The sequence below is a fragment of the Harpia harpyja genome, chromosome 19 (assembly GCF_026419915.1).
Source record: "Harpia harpyja isolate bHarHar1 chromosome 19, bHarHar1 primary haplotype, whole genome shotgun sequence".
Taxonomy (NCBI): domain Eukaryota; kingdom Metazoa; phylum Chordata; class Aves; order Accipitriformes; family Accipitridae; genus Harpia; species Harpia harpyja.
In genome coordinates, this window is record NC_068958.1 from 2,263,343 (window position 1) to 2,275,859 (window position 12,517).

The window sequence follows — 12,517 nt, forward strand, 5'->3', positions numbered from 1 at the left end:
AGCTTGTGTAGCCTGTGTTCCTGCAGCATATGGTGCAGCTGCACAGCCTCCTGTATAGATCAGGGATGAGTCTTTCCTTAATTTATTTTTCTTTTAGAAGACATGTTTTGCAAGTTAGTAACTGATAAAATTGAAGTGTCGGTCTTTTTCTTCCCCTAGCTTTTTGGCAAAACTTGGATAGCTGCCGGTGAACTTTAAAAAAATCGATTGTGTGGGGCTGATTTTGGTTCTGGAGTCGTTGGGAGGAGTACAGGCGAGGAGGGAGAATCAAAACGCGATACAAACTGAAACTGCTGAGAGAATTCTAAAGTCACGTTAAGTCTTGATTTTGAAAAACAAAGGGGGGAAAAATAGTCGGCCCCTCCTGACTTGGTAAGGCTTGAGAAGGCAGAACGGACGTTTTTCCTTTGAGATTGTATAATCGATGGACTGAGCATTAGCTACCTCTTCAGTGACGGGCAAAAGTCTTACACTATGTATTATTACCAAAGCAGGCGGGTCAGCGGCCCTCGGAGAGTTTCCTCCCCGCCCCGGGCCCGGCCCGGTGGCCGGGCAGAAGTCAGCCGCTGGGCCCGGTGGCCGGTGCACCTCCCTTCCCTCGGCGCGTTCTCGCTGACGGTGCCTGCCCCCCCCCCCCCCCCAACCCGGCGGCGGGGCGAGGAGGAGCCCCCCCCACCCCCCCACCCCCGGGCAGCTGCTCTCCGAGATGCCTTACGGGGGCGGCGGCCCGGGACGCCCCGGGCCCACACGTTGCTACCTCTACCGGACGTTTAGGCGAGGCGCGCCCCGTTGCCGGTGCGGTGCGGTGTCCCCCGGCGGCAGCCGCTGTAGCAGTGCCAAGTCTTCTAATAAACGTGCTGCTAACTCTGTCTCCCGCCGCTTCTCATTTCCCGCCGCGGTAACGGCGCCCGCGGAGCGGGGGAGGGGGGGGGGAGAGAGGGGGGGCGGTGGCGGTGCCGGAGCCGCTTCCGGCGCCGGTGCCGGAAGTGGGCGGGCGGGAGGTGGAAGCGCTTCCGGGGCGCTGCGGCACCGGCGGCGGAGCACGCACCGGCTGCAGGGACCGGCCGGGCCGCGGCCGGTGAGTGGGGCGGGCGGCGAGAGAGAGAAAGAGGGAGGAAGGGAGGGACAGCGGGGCCCCTCAGCCGCCGCGGGGCGGGGGGGGGGGGGGAGCGAGGCCGCGGCTGGGCCCTGCCGGCGGGGGTGGCCTGGGCTCGGCGTGACTTTCTCCGTCGGTGCCGGTGCCTTCCCCCGCAGGAACGGCGCCATGGCTGGGGACTCGGAGGTGCTGCACTTCCAGTTCGAGCAGCAGGGGGATGCCGTGCTGCAGAAGATGAACCTCCTGCGGCAGCAGAACCTCTTCTGCGACGTCTCCATTTACATCAACGACACGGAGTTCCAGGGGCACAAGGTGATCTTCGCCGCCTGCTCCACCTTCATGAGGGATCAGTTTCTGCTCAATCAGTCGAAGCAGGTGCGGATCACCATCCTGCAGAGCGCCGAGGTGGGCAGAAAGCTGCTGCTGTCTTGTTACACCGGTGCTCTGGAAGTCAAAAAGAAGGAGCTGCTGAAATACCTCACCGCCGCGAGTTATCTCCAGATGGTTCACATTGTGGAGAAGTGTACCGAAGCTCTGTCGAAGTACTTGGAAATTGACGCTTCCATGGAGAACGGTAATCAGGCCGCAGAGAGGTGTCACTCCTCCGATGCTGAGCTGAGAAACGGGGATGAGGTTTTAGAGAAAGACTGTGAAATAATCGAGATCTCCGAAGACAGCCCGGTGAACGTAGAATACCCTGTGAAACAGGAGAAGGGGGAGATCTCGCGGCCTGCAGTGCAGAGCTTGATCTCAGAAAGGAAGGAGGCAAAAACCCCAGAAATATCAACAGTTGAAATTGGATACAAGGACGATGAGATCTGTATCTTCAGAATGGATTCTATGAGCGTAGCGAATGTAGAAAATGATCATTTTCCTCAGCCTTGCACTTCCTCCAAAACAAATCTATATTTTCCAGAAACCCAGCACTCCTTGATAAATTCTACAGTTGAAAGCAGAAATACAGAAATGTCAGGAAATCACTTTCAGGCTTTTGTCAGTGACAATCCAGAAGGAACTTCTAGTCTGATGAATGGGTTCCAGAGCCTGGATGATTCTGGCAATTCGTGGCGGCACCAGTGTCCGAAGTGTCCCAGGGGATTTCTGCATCTTGAGAACTATCTTAGACATCTAAAAATGCACAAACTCTTCCTGTGTTTGCAGTGTGGCAAAACATTTACCCAGAAAAAGAATCTCAACAGACACATCCGGGGGCACATGGGCATCCGCCCCTTCCAGTGCATGGTGTGCTTGAAGACCTTCACTGCCAAAAGTACGCTTCAGGATCACCTGAATATACACAGCGGTGACAGGCCCTACAAGTGTCATTGTTGCGACATGGACTTTAAACACAAGTCTGCTCTTAAAAAGCACTTGACTTCTGTTCATGGAAGGAGCAGCAGCGAAAAACCAAACCTGAACGCTATTACGAAAGTTAAAATAGACTATGATTAATGGATGGGTGGTTGCGGGGCCAGGCTCTGCAAAAAGCTCCTGCCGAGTGAAATTCTAGATGAAATTCTAGATACAGATCCCCGCACGACGGAGAGAAGCACAAATATGTGACTGGTGATCAAAGACAGGCCTTGCGAGCAGCAAACTTGCCTGCTGCATTAAGGTTGCTATTGCTGTAAGTGTGAGAAAGGTGTTTACTAGTTGAAAGTAAACTGCAAAATATGTGAAGTTATTTCATGCTTCTCTTCTGTTATTCTGGATGCATTCTGATTCTGCCCCCCCAATTATGTTTTACACTCCCCTGTTTGAAGGGCAGGCACTGCCGCTTTTCAAACTATTACTGATACTGCAATAAGCTGAAGCCTGAGCCGTGATGTTCCCGATCTGTAACGGCTAAGGAAAGGGGATGTTTGTATTTATTCAGCGAGTCAGTCATTCCCGCCCGGTTCACGTATCATTTATGGTGACATCATCTCCTTACTTGCCCAAACTTTGCTAGATCTTTTCAAGAGAAAGAAGGCATGTTTTCACACTCAAGTCTGTGATATTTAAGAAAGAACACAAAACAAACAAAAAATAATCGAGGAGGCTTTCAAATTGCCTCTTGCAAATTGAGAATTGGTAACAGAGAAAGGAACAAACAGCATTGCCTTGCAGTTCATTTTTAACTGGATAGTCCCATTAGAAGGACTTGTTTTCAGTTTTATGAATGAGTTCTGAATTTTTCTAAACTTTCTAAACTGAATTTTTTTTCTGTCATACCAGTGTTTTGCACCTGTATTTGACTAATTCCAATTAAGTTAGTCCTGGTTTTTGAGTTGTAACATTTGCCTTCATTTTTTACAAAACTTGGATACATACACTAATGTGAAAAATTAAGCTGTGTGCTGTTACATAATAGGAGTTTCTACGTTAATTTTGAAAAACAATCCTTTATATCTTATTAGGAACGGCTTAGAAATAGAGGTCTTCTCATTCTCTGATTCTGTGATACGGTAAAACAGTAACTATGTGTGTTTGGATAGGTGTGTTTGTACTTTGTCAAAGGTCGTTTCAATTTCATCACAACCATCGAAAGCCCTGTAATGCAGAATCTTTATCCTGTACCTGTCTTTGACTGGTATATGTTTCTTCCACTTAATATGATATAAATAAAGAGTCAATTCAGTTGTTAATATGAGATAATGGTACTTACATTAGATTCTGTCCAATTAGCAAAAAGCGGTAGTTCTTAATTCTGTCTGTATCACAAGGGTACACTTTCCTTCAAGTTTCAGAAGTGCTGTTACGAAGTTCTTGCTCTTGAGTCCAGAAGTCTGGCCCATGTGCTCCATAACCTGGCTGTTTTTAAAATCCAAGACAACAGGTTTTAATGTCAGTTAACGGGTTTCACTTCCTTTCCTTCCCTGTGTCCAAGAGTGCCCCAGCCATTGCTTGGGGTTTTATTTATCAGCTATGTGAGGGGTTAGCTGTGTACAGTAGCTACCGTGCAGTTTACTGTTATTATGTGTAATAGGTGTGGTCAGTTGCACCAGTGTTATTACTGTCTTCGTCTCTTCAAAATTGCACTAGAAAAGTTTTTAAAAACTTGTTTCATGAGGGTTTTTTTGAGTTTAAAGTACCTATTAGTTGGATTGCAGCAATATTTTCAGGTCCAGGTTCATACTAGGCCTTGTGTGGTAGGCAGTGTATGTCTTCCTCAAAAACCATGTACTCTGAATAAGCAAGTAGCGTGTTCTGAGGCTGAGCATGCTGCTAATGCCGTATTCCTCCAAAAATTCACAAAAATGTCTGACTTCACAGACAGTTGACTTGTGAAGGACTGCATTGTACTGGATCACTGGAAAGGCGTGCGTGCCAAGTCTGCGTACCGGGGTGTCCCTATGAATAATGACAGAAATGACACCCCCCAAGTAAGTAGCTAGCGTAACCGTGAATTGAAATCACCTGTTTTATCCAGTACTTTAAGCATAAGGCCCAACCTTTCACAATCTCTGCTATTATTTCATATTCAAAGTTGATCATTTGCTTTATTTTGGTGATTTTTAGCTATAGTAATTGTCATGACAATTACTGTAATTAAAAGGTTTGGGAGTCATTTATGGTGCGACCACCTGACATTTTGAAAAAAAATTGCATTTTATAGTGCTGTCTTCTGTTTGCATTCATTAGTCTGTCACTATTTACAGCCTTTTTGACCTTGTGATTAGTACTGTTTGCTTGGTTTTCACAGAATACCATTAATTTTTAGTTGCCAATTGCATAAAAATTAAGGGTCTGATTTTCAAATGCATGCTAATACCTGCACCTGCCCTTACTGTATTTACAGTTGTTAACTTGGGTACACATACAGGTTTGTATGTAGCTTTTCACTTGTGCCTACGGACTTACTTAAACTCCTTCATCCTTGGAAGAGGTCGTAAAACAAGGAAAAAGTTTTCTTCCCTCCCTCCCTCCCTCCCATCCTTTTTACATTGGGCTGCTATTACTGTAGTTCAGTAAATAAATGTATTGTGCATTTATGGGACAGGCTTGGTTCAACTGTGCTTAAATTTGTTCAGTTAATACGCATTTTTGGCAGGTGTACGATTATCATTGTAACACTTCAAAAGATCATTCCTTGTTTTTTTGTTTGACTGTTTTTTATAGGTGTATGCATGGGTATTTTCCTGTGTGTCAAAGGGGAAACAAAGGCTGATCTTTTGAAGTCCGTCTTCTGTGGGAGCAGGGCTGCGAGTTATTTTGGTCTGCTGTTGTATTGCATGTAAACATGAGAGGGAGTTGTGTTGTGTGACAGGCCAACAGCATGTTCTCTTCCGTGGCTAGAGTGTCTTGGTAAGCTTTGTGAACAGAAACTGATTTTGTGCACACGTTCACATTAAAGGTGTTTCCTCTCCCCTGTCCTTACATGTAACCACTCGTCCTGTCATAACACAATAAATGAAATGCAAACAAGACATTGTTTCAGAAATACATATGCTTTCTTCTAATCACAGTTAAATAGTTTTGTGCATACCTTGGTATTTAGTATTCTGGCTTGCTATGGTGAGTAAACAAGACGGTGTAAACAAAATACGGGCGTTCAAGTGGCAGTCATTCAGTAACGCGTTTTTGCTGTCCTTCGAAGGGTCTACCTGACCTACTTCTCAGACGAATGCTTTCTCCTCAGAAATGACAACTCTACACTGCCTCGGCCTTGGTTAAGAAAACTGGTTTGATTTTCGCGAGTGACCAGAGGAATGAGGCGCTGCTCCCGGGCTTCTCCCTGGGCTGGCCTGTGGCGAAGCAACAACCCAGGCGCTCCCGCCACCGCCTTTGTGCCGGGCTGGCCCTGAGGCGGCCCCGCCGGGACTCTCTGGCGGCTTCGCCTCTCACCTCCTCGGGAGGCCGTGGCGGGCGGCAGCGGGACAAGCCACCAGCGCCAGGGACGGCTTCCCGTCCCCTCGCCCTTCTGGGCGCTAGTAATAATCAAGTTATTCGTTGAAATTTAAAAAGGAAAAGAAAGAAGCGACGCTTGCCGCGAAGACCGGGCGCCGCGCGTCGAAGAGCGGGCTGAGGCGCCGAGGAGGCTAGGCGGGCCGCGAGGGGGCGCTGGCGGCGGCGGCCGCCTCTCTGCCACGCCGTCTCGATGGCTGCCGCTTACCCCACGGCGGCTGGGCTCGTCTGTGCCGCCGTCTCGATGGTAGCTCCCCAGCCGGCTCCCACAATGCCCCGCGACACCCCCCCGCCCGTTACACACACACACACACACTCGCACACACACACAGAGAGAGACCGCGGTGGTCACGTGCGGGGCGGTGGCGGGCGCGGCGCGGCGCGGCCGTTGGGCTCTCGCGCGGCGGCGCGCGGGTCTCGCGAGAGGGGGCGGGGCGGCGCTCCCGGCTGTCAGCGCGATGAGGAGGCGCCGCCGAGGCCCCCGCCGCTGCCTCCGCCGGGCCGCGCCGCGCTGCCCGCCCCATGGCGTGTGAGAGGCCGGGGCCGCCTCCGCCTGCTCCCGGCCCCGCCGCCCCCGCCTCGCAGGTAGGAGCGGGCTGGGCGGGAGCGGCCGGCGCGGGGGGGGGGGAGACGGACACGGTGACCCGGCGGGGCCCCGCCCGGCCCACACACACTCCACCCCCCCCCCCCCCCCGCCGCCGTCGTCGCCTCCTCCCGGCGCCCTGCGGGGGTCCCGGCGCTGCGGAATCCGGGCGGGGAGCGGGGCCGGGCCTTCGCCCGCCGAGCACGGTCTGTCAGCGCCCCCGCCCCGCCGGGTACCGGCCGCCGCTGCAGCGCGGGGGAGGGGGCTGCCGCCCGCCCTCTTCCCCCCCCCCCCCCCCCGACGCTGGGCCAGCCGGGGGACGCGGGGCAGCCATTTGGTGGCGGCTCCGAAATGACGGCGAGAGTCGGGGCCGGCGGGCACAGGTGCGCGGCGCGGCCCGGCCGGCGGCTGCTGACAGCGGCCTGGCGGAGGCGGGGGGGGGGGGCCGAGGCTACGAGGAGACCCGCCGGGGCCGGCACCGGCGAGCGTAAGGCGGTGAGGCTGCCGGTTACCTCGGTGGCAGCCCTTTCGGGCCGCTTGGCAGCAGCAAGCGGCCTGTTGTAGTGGTGTCCTCCAGTACGGAGGGGAATTGCAGCGGTATCGTGAGTGTTCCCGCTCTTGTGGAGCTGTGCTTTAGGGTAATGGTGGAGAAGAGTCATGGTGGAAAACAGGCCCTAGAACTGCACCCGTCATGTCACGTTTAAAGCGTCTGAACCAAAAAAAACCCAAAACAACCGAGCAGGAAAAGCGTGCCTTGGTTCTGCTGATGCTTGAGGTGCACTGAGGGTTTTAAGCGTAGAAGTCAGCACAAAGCGTAGGAAAGGGCAGCAGTGTGATTGGAGAGTGATGAGTATTCGGCTACAGTCAGGGTTCAAAGTGGAACGGTATGTGTCTTTAGTGAGAGAAAATAATGGCAAAGTTTAGGCTGGCAACCAGTAAAATTTCTGATGTCGGTCTGTTTCACTTTAAGTGCAAACTTAGGATTTTGTTTGGGTTTAGTTGTAATTCCTGTAGCTACTCTTGTGATTGTTCTTTCACAGCCATTATAGCTATCTCATAATGTTGAAACAAAAATTAAAAACAGCCCTTCAGATTACAAGCGTGTAAATTTGTAATTGTGGCGGAAGAGACCTTCTCATTTTAAATGAGAACCAACAAGTACAGTTGTAAATCTTCTGAATCAAAATACTGTTACTTGACCTTTGGTCTGTGTTAAACATCTGTGGAGATTCTAGAAATTTAAGCTTGTGTTGCTGGGATGAGTGTTATTCTGTGAAACACTGAATTCTTAATTTTTGTAATAAATCATTTTCCCAAGACCTGCATGTCTTTTTAATGAACTTTTTCTTGTTTCTTCAATGTAAGCAAAGCTTGCCACAAGAAAAGGTTTCTTGTTAACTCGTGTCCCCGTCTTGTTTGAGGTCATGGCCATTTTTCTCAAAAATATTAAATTCCAACGATTTTAGTGTCAGTGCTTGAGATATCTCACAGTTATGTCCTCGTCTTGAGTATTGATCTCTTTTATTTAAGGTTTCGTTGATTTACAATAGATAGAATATTTACAGTATCCAGAGGGTAATGGCTAGTCGCATTTGTTTTGTTGGGTGTATGTTACATTTTGTTTGGTAAGATTTTGTATACCTCTTAATGAGCTGAATAGAAGTGGTCTCTCCTTACTGACTGGACAATCCTAATGAAAGGACAAAAAAAATCTATATCTGTGGGCATATTAAGCTATTCTGTACGAACTTTAAAAAGGCTTTCCGACTCTTATGGAACCCTCTGTTTTCTTGCCTATGTCTCAGAATGGAATTATTATTTCATTAAAATTATTTGAAAAATGTTAGAATACAGAGTTTCTCTTTTGTAAAATGTATAGTTTAAGTATGGAGGTTGTGTTTAAAAAAAAAAAAAAAAAAAGGCATGGGGAACTAAGCCATACATGAGAGTCCTTATTCTCTGAAAATATTAATGAAGAGTAAGGAATTCTTCAGTGTATCTTTTCTTGAAGTAATTGTGTCAAAATAGATGTGCTAGAAATAGATTCCTTTTCTCTGGATTCAGTGCAAGTTCAGTTGATTTTGGTGGCAAAGAAAATTTTTCGCTTATTTGCTCTTCAGTTAGTCCTGAAAAGTCAATACTGTTACAGGAGCTGAATTTGTATCAGGCTTGTGGCAAGGACAAACTCTCCTTTCAGTGACACCTACGAAACACAAAAAAAACCCACAGTGGCATTACATAAGTATATAGGAAACTTTTAAAATTTAGTAACAGGATTTCTGCTAGCAATGCTTGAACAGGAAAGAGCAGGTGTGAACTGTTGAGGATACACTGAGTCTAGTGTTGATTTGGGGGGGGATTTACCTCTGAATTGAGTGAACTTTGGCAGTCATTGAGCAACCATGAACTTAAATTTGTATTAGTGAATTGTACCACTGTTCATAGCGAATTATTCTTCAGCACATCTTTTAAGGAGGCAGAGGGGATCTAAGCTTTAATTTTTTAAGAAGATAGCAAGTGAAGCATCCCATAGGTGTTTTGGCAAAACATAGTCTGGATAGACATATATTCTAGTATGTCACCAAGATTTCTCTTGACAATAACTTTTCTAGAATTTAAATTGGGCTGCAGATACTCCCAGTAGCATTAATGTTCAGTGAAAAAACTGCATTGAAATACTATCTTTAATGGTCATCAAAGACTCTGCTTTATATATAGAATTTGCACGTGATATAAAGACATTTACATGTGACATTATGGAATGTGGAAATAAGCAAGTCTGCTCTGTAAAGAGGATTTATTTTAATTTCAAGCCGTCATAGCTGAATGATGCAAAGCTATTACGGGGATGGCCCTTTTCTAAGCCTTTAATGAAGCTAGTTTTTTAGATCTGTAGATGATGGCTGTTGAAGAGAAATGAATAAAAGTTTCTAGCCCTTTCAGAGAATAATTTAATACTGATAATTTGATTATGTGTTTGACTAAGTTTTTGACCCAGTCAGGGTGCTTTGAGAACTACTAAACTTAGGAGGGAAGACTTGAAAAAGGTACCTCCTTGCAGTACAAACAAATGATTAATCTGCATAAATGGAAAATTATAATGGAGATCACTTAAAAGAAAAGAAAATACCATGATCTTTGCAGCCAACATTAAGAGCAAGTCAGTATCAAGGACTCTATAATTTAGTGATTAAAAGTCAATTGAATTCTAAGATTTAGGCTTAAATCCACAGTGAGATTGTAATTGGACTACCTTAATTTGTGAAAATGCCATATAATTTCACAAGTTTTTCAAGATTTTTCCTTCATCTGTAGAGAAGACTTGCCCATTGTTCAACACTGACAGAATTGCTCCATGTTGTATTCTTGTACAAGCTCTGCTTATTAGACTTTCCTTTGCCTGTGTCGCACAAGGGACCTGATCAAGTTGCCTGAGCAGAGCAGACCTAACGTGGAGCTGCAAGACTGCCACTTCTGTTCAGAAACATGGCTGCTGGTGATACTGCTGCTTCTGTTTTTTTCCTAGGCGTTTGCCTAGGCTATGGGGGAACTGAGTTCAAGCCTTCAACCCTTCCTTTGAAAAGGGATGAAACTTGCATATCTTGCATTTTGCTAAATGCCCTGACTCTGGGCAACATGCAGCTTTGAAGGGGATTGCTCCCTACCTCATGCTGAACCTGTTTCCCTTTGAAGAGAAGAAAGTTTTCTTAGGTTGAGACCCATGCTTACCATGCTACCTAGGAACTGGAGCATGTAGCTGGGGAGGAGGTGCTGACTTTGTTCCTTGCTCAAAGAACTATACCTAGATTTGATCCAATGACTGATTAGTAAAAACGCACAAATTATTTTTAAAAATGAAGCAAAATCCAAGTCATCTGCTAGGGCAGCTGAAGATGAGGCTGCAGTTGTCTTTGATGAATATTCAGTCCTTTTTTGTGTGAGGAATACCTTCAAGGGGAGGGACTGAAATTGTCCCGTCTCCAAATGCGTGTGTTTGGATGCTTCTTTGTAAGATGAAAGCGTGGGTTAAAAGTATTTTAAAGTAATTGAATTTGTATATCTTAGTGTAGATAAGAAATCTGGTCACGGAATTAAGATGTAAGGCAATGCTAGCACCACTAACTAAAGAAATGCCTTTCTCTATTTTTGTGTGAAGTTGTTGAACTCCTGAGGTCATTCTGGTGTGGAGAAGTCAACATCTCCTTCTGGTATCAGGCCTCTAAGCCCTGGATAAAGGTAGACTTTAAGATAAAGCATTGTCATCAGAATTTCTAATTAGCTAGTCCAGGCAATGTTCAGCTCAACGTGCTGGCTCAGTATCCTGCTGTGGGGTTCTGAAACCTCTCCTTGCCTTGCTTAATGAGTACTGATACTGAACTCAGTAGGCCAAGCGCCAAATGTGCGACATTGCTCTTCATAGATCAAGCCCTCTGTCTTTAAAGGTTTGTTGGAATTCCTGCAGATTTGTGTCATGTCCCTACCTTCCAAATAGCCCTTCATTATATCTGAACAAAATGTGATATTTTTTGGCTGGGTTCTGGTTGGCTGGTGCATATATGCTGATAGATCAGAAAAGTACACAGACAGATAACTGCTGAGCCTGATGCTGTAGCCTTTCCTGAGAAGCATATGAATTTGGAAGTTTTTCTAGATACCAATTTTCATGGAATGTATGTGCATTTCAGATGTGATGCATCTCTATCAGGTTTGCTCAAAAATGGTCTAGGGGTCCTGAGGCTCATGTGGGAGAGGAACAGACTAGTAGAAGAGCATGAACACCTAAGCTTGGTTTCTTTAGGAAATCAGGATTAAATTATATTTATCATGTCCAAAGGTTGTTGAGTAAGTACAGTGGCTTGGATTAGTTGCAGAGACCGTCATGGGATTAGGTAGCTGAAAGTTAATGTAAAATAAGAACATCTAAATCTTACAACTTCCATAATTTGTAAATGGTACAGCTGTTTGAGTAAGGTTTTGGGGCTTCACCTTTCTCCCCTTCCACTCCACCTTCCAATTTCATAAAATATTCTGGTCAAAAATTATCATGAGAAAATCAGTCACTTATTGTTGTTACTCCACTCCATTGCAACCATTACTGTAGTGAGAAAATGTTATTGTATTAGAAACAGAAAATTACTCAACTGTAATGGTTTTTATTTATTATGTAATTTCTGAACTTAGGCTTGTGTGTTTTTCAGTTTGTCATCTGAAGTGTGGCTTCTAATAGTAATACTATAACATTTATTGTGGCTATACTATGTAAAGATCTTTCAGTTAAAACTACTAGGTCTTTTCAATCTGTTTGCCTTGTATGTTTGGCCAGTTTCTGCATCAGTCATTTCTTTGGGGTTTTTTTGTTTGTTTGTTTGTTTTTCAGGGTGCTTCTACTTTGACAGGCAAGAGAAGCCCTGTGTATGTGTAGAGATAGACAGCATGTCTGCCAGAATGAACAGATAGACCAAGGGTAATTGTTCTGAGTGTACTGCCTGTTAAAAACAAAACAAAAATGATTTCTAGTTTACCTTCTTTATTATGCTCTCCTCCTTGTGTTTGCTCAGTTTAGAGCACTGGAGCAATTTGTTCTGCAAGAGGACATCCCTGAAATACACTGTTTCTGACAAGGAGCAAGAATCTATTAAACATTTGGCTTATGCTTTTTGTAGAAGTTGACATGATAATTAGGAGATGTGAGATTGTTTTCTTAACACACTGGAGTGCAAGAATGGCAGGATAGCTGGCGTGCTTAATAGAGTATGGAGACTTCCTCTGCGTATGGCTGCTTGAAGTCTAAGGAGTTGAGAGCTTTCCCCAGCTGTTTGCTGATTTAATTAGATCTTTTCCTGTCAAGAAATCTGAAGGTCAACACATGCTTAGTAGAATCTGTCACTTACGATGATTAAATACCCAGAGACAGATCTTTAAAAATCTTAAAAAAAACCACTTCAAGAATC

The 12,517-nt window shown here is 46.1% G+C and overlaps 2 protein-coding genes across 12 annotated transcripts in view; both read left to right on the plus strand.

Annotated features, from left to right (window-relative positions):
- Positions 1-1,002: 1,002 nt before the first annotated feature.
- On the plus strand, positions 1,003-5,505 carry ZBTB6 (zinc finger and BTB domain containing 6). The gene is made up of 2 exons (XM_052815502.1): positions 1,003-1,078; positions 1,255-5,505. The coding sequence occupies exon 2, from the start codon at positions 1,265-1,267 to the stop codon at positions 2,546-2,548; it is 1,284 nt and encodes a 427-aa protein (XP_052671462.1). The 5' UTR covers positions 1,003-1,078; positions 1,255-1,264; the 3' UTR covers positions 2,549-5,505.
- Positions 5,506-6,429: 924 nt separating this feature from the next.
- The window catches only part of RC3H2 (ring finger and CCCH-type domains 2), a 33,104-nt gene continuing 27,016 nt past the window's right edge, over positions 6,430-12,517 (plus strand). For 9 of the 11 annotated variants that reach the window (XR_008239403.1, XM_052815657.1, XM_052815660.1 and 6 more), the window contains exon 1: positions 6,431-6,568. The gene's annotated coding sequence lies outside the window, so the exon portion shown is untranslated. Of the gene's footprint in view, positions 6,569-12,517 lie in introns of all 11 variants that reach the window. The other 2 variants (XM_052815653.1, XM_052815654.1) reach the window with 1 other exon arrangement.